Below are 3,235 nucleotides of genomic sequence, written 5' to 3' on the forward strand. Positions count from 1 at the left end.
ACTTGAGCACTACATTTCCATCCACAAGACTGGCTCCAAGTTATTTCTGAACAGCTTATGATATGCTTAGGTAGGCTAATAACTGCTCCTCCAAACAATACTTTTCTTTGGAAAACAAGCCCTGTGAAGAGTTCCATCAAATTGCTTCAGTTTAACCTATTTCTAGAGGACTAGTACATGCAGAATTGGAAACTACAGGGGATGAAAAGTTCAGAAAGTAGATCCTACAAGATATAACAAATACTTTTCTTCTAAACATCAAGGTATAGCTTGGGAACACTTCGATAACAAGATTTGGTCTACTAAGGAATCCGGCTTGATAGCTAAACACTTTAGACCACAAAATTAACATGTTACATACATCTTACAACACACATTACCTCGATCTGTTAGTGAAAGACAATGTGAAACTAAACAAGCATTACTAGCTCTGCTTTACTCCCTAAAGTATCACAGCATCGCTTAGAAGTCGACAGAAATCTTTATCTTCCCCTTAAAGTAGTTGTTGTCATGCCATACAGACTTTTTAAATGTTAATAAAAATAAAGAAAAACATCCTTGAAAATATATCATTAGAGGAACTGTAGAGTATTGAACAGGTAAGTCATCCCTCAGCCAGAGCTTAGTCTACTTCTTCCATGCGTGATGTGTCATCATCTCCTTCGAGGGGTGGCATTTCTTCAGTTACAGCTGCACTGGTATCATCAGCAGTAGGGTCATCTTCATCAATACCTAGACCAAGTTTGATCATCCTGTAGATCCTGTTAGCATGTGTCTGGGGATCTTCCAGACTGAAGCCGGAAGACAGGAGCACAGTTTCATAAAGCAAGATGACCAGATCCTTCACAGGCTTATCGTTCTTATCAGCCTCTGCCTTTTGCCTTAAGGTCTCGATAATGGAATGGTCAGGTTTTATCTCCAGGTGTTTCTTTGCTGCCATGTAACCCATTGTTGAGTTGTCTCTTAGGGCTTGAGCTTTCATGATTCTCTCCATGTTTGCTGTCCAACCATATGTGCTTGTGACAATACAGCATGGAAACTTCACCAATCGGTTTGACAACCACCTTTTCAACTTTTTTCTCCATATTGTCTTTCATGATTTTGCAGAGGTTCTCAAACTTTGTTTTTTTCTCTTCCTCTTTCTTTTTCTCTTCTTCATCCTCTGGAAGTTCCAAGCCCTCTTTGGTGACTGACACTAAAGTCTTCCCCTCAAATTCCTTCAGCTATTGGACACAGTAATCATCAATGGGCTCGATCATATAGATCACTTCTAAGCCATGTTTTCGAAGACATTCCACAAAGGCTGAGTTAGCTACTTGGTCCTTGGTCTCACCTGTGATATAATAGATATGTTTCTGATTTTCTTTCATTCTGGTGCAGTAGTCCTTGAGAGAAACCATCTCATCACCAGAGGCAGATGTGTAGTATCTCAACAGCTCTGAAAGCTTCTTCCAATTTTGAGAGTCTTCGTGTATTCCAAGCTTTATGTTTTCAGAGAACTGCTCATAGACCTTCTTGTAGTTCTCTTTGTCTTCTGCCAGTTCAGTGAAGAGTTCTAAGCATTTTTTGACGAAATTCTTCCTGATAACTTTCAAAATTTTGCTTTGTTGCAACATCTCATGGGAAATATTTAGAGGGAGATCCTCTGAGTCTACCACCCCTCTAATGAAATTCAGATATTCAGAGATTAGCTCCTCACAGTTATCCATGATGAAAACTCTGTGTACATACAACTTGATGTTGTTCTTTTTCTTTCTGTTTTCAAACAGGTCAAAAGGAGCATGTTGTGGGACAAATAGAAGGGCTCTGAATTCCAACTGTCCTTCAACTGAAAAATGCTTCACTGCCAAGTGATCTTCCCAGTCATTGGTCAAGCTCTTGTAGAATGCTCCATACTCCTCATTAGTAATATCTTTGGGATTTCTGGTCCAGATGGGCTTTGTTTTGTTGAGTTCTTCTTGATCGATGTACTTTTCCTTAATCTTCTTCTTCTTTTTCTTGTCATCATCCTTCTTTTCTTCTTCTTCTTCATCAGAACCAACATCTTCAATTTCAGGTTTGTCTTCAGACTCTTTCTCTTCTTTTTCTATTTTTTCTTCTTTATCTTCCTTTTCTTCAGCCTCATCATCGCTGACTTCTTTATCACATTCCTTCCCCACAAAAAGAGTAATGGGATAGCCAATAAACTGAGAATGTTTCTTCACAATCTCCTTTATTCTTCGTTCCTCCAAGTACTCAGTTTGGTCTTCCTTCAGGTGTAGGATAACCTTTGTTCCATGACCCATAGGTTCACCTGTGTCTGTCCTCACTGTGAATGATCCCCCAACTGAGGACTCCCAGGCGTACTGTTCATCATCGTTATGTTTGGTGATCACTGTTACTTTCTCAGCGACCAAATGCGCAGAATAAAAACCAACACCAAACTGGCCAATCATAGAGATATCTGCACCAGCCTGCAAAGCTTCCATGAACGCTTTGGTCCCAGACTTTGCGATAGTACCAAGGTTATTGATCAAGTCAGCCTTGGTCATCCCAATTCCAGTATCCACAATAGTGAGGGTTCGATCTTGTTTGTTTGGTATGAGGTTAATATGCAGCTCTTTCCCAGAGTCCAATTTACTGGGATCCATCAAGCTCTCATACCGGATTTTGTCCAATGCATCTGAGGAATTTGAAATGAGCTCTCTCAGAAAGATCTCTTTGTTCGAATAGAAAGTATTGATGATCAGTGACATCAACTGGGCAATTTCTGCCTGAAAGGCGAACGTCTTCACCTCCTCCTCCTCCATCAGTTGGTCTTGGGTCTGGGTTTCCTCAGGCATCTTGGCTAAGGGACCGCACAGGCTCCGCAGTGCAGCAGCACCAGGATGCTGAAGCAACTCTATAAATACTTCTTAAAAGGCAGAAACCTCAGAGTAATGCCCCAGCAATAAAATATGAGAAAAATTCAACCACAGATAATAATTATAGAAATGAAAATAAAACAAAGAGATAAAATATTAGGTTAAAAATGAAAACCATCATTCTCAGCAAACTGACACAAGAACAGAAAACCAAACACCACATATTCTCACTCATAAGTGGATGTTGAACAATGAGAACACACGGACACAGAGAGGGGAACATCACACACTGGGGCTTGTTGGGGGTTGGGGACTAGGGGAGGGATAGCAGGAGGTGGGATGATTGGGGAGGGATAACATTAGAAGAAATATCCAACGTAGATGATGGGGTG

General features: G+C 40.5%; 1 protein-coding gene across 1 annotated transcript; it reads right to left on the reverse strand.

Annotated features, from left to right (window-relative positions):
* Window positions 1–584: 584 nt before the first annotated feature.
* Window positions 585–2,845, reverse strand: LOC105707837 (heat shock protein HSP 90-alpha-like). The gene is given in 2 exon segments (XM_012438891.2): window positions 585–1,058; window positions 1,060–2,845. Coding segments are annotated over 2 exon segments (2,199 nt in total). The 5' UTR covers window positions 2,823–2,845; the 3' UTR covers window positions 585–622.
* Between the last annotated feature and the right edge of the window lie 390 nt (window positions 2,846–3,235).

The sequence above is a fragment of the Aotus nancymaae genome, unplaced genomic scaffold, assembly GCF_030222135.1.
Source record: "Aotus nancymaae isolate 86718 unplaced genomic scaffold, 86718_ANA_hifiasm-v0.15.2.pri h1tg000004l, whole genome shotgun sequence".
Classification (NCBI taxonomy): domain Eukaryota; kingdom Metazoa; phylum Chordata; class Mammalia; order Primates; family Aotidae; genus Aotus; species Aotus nancymaae.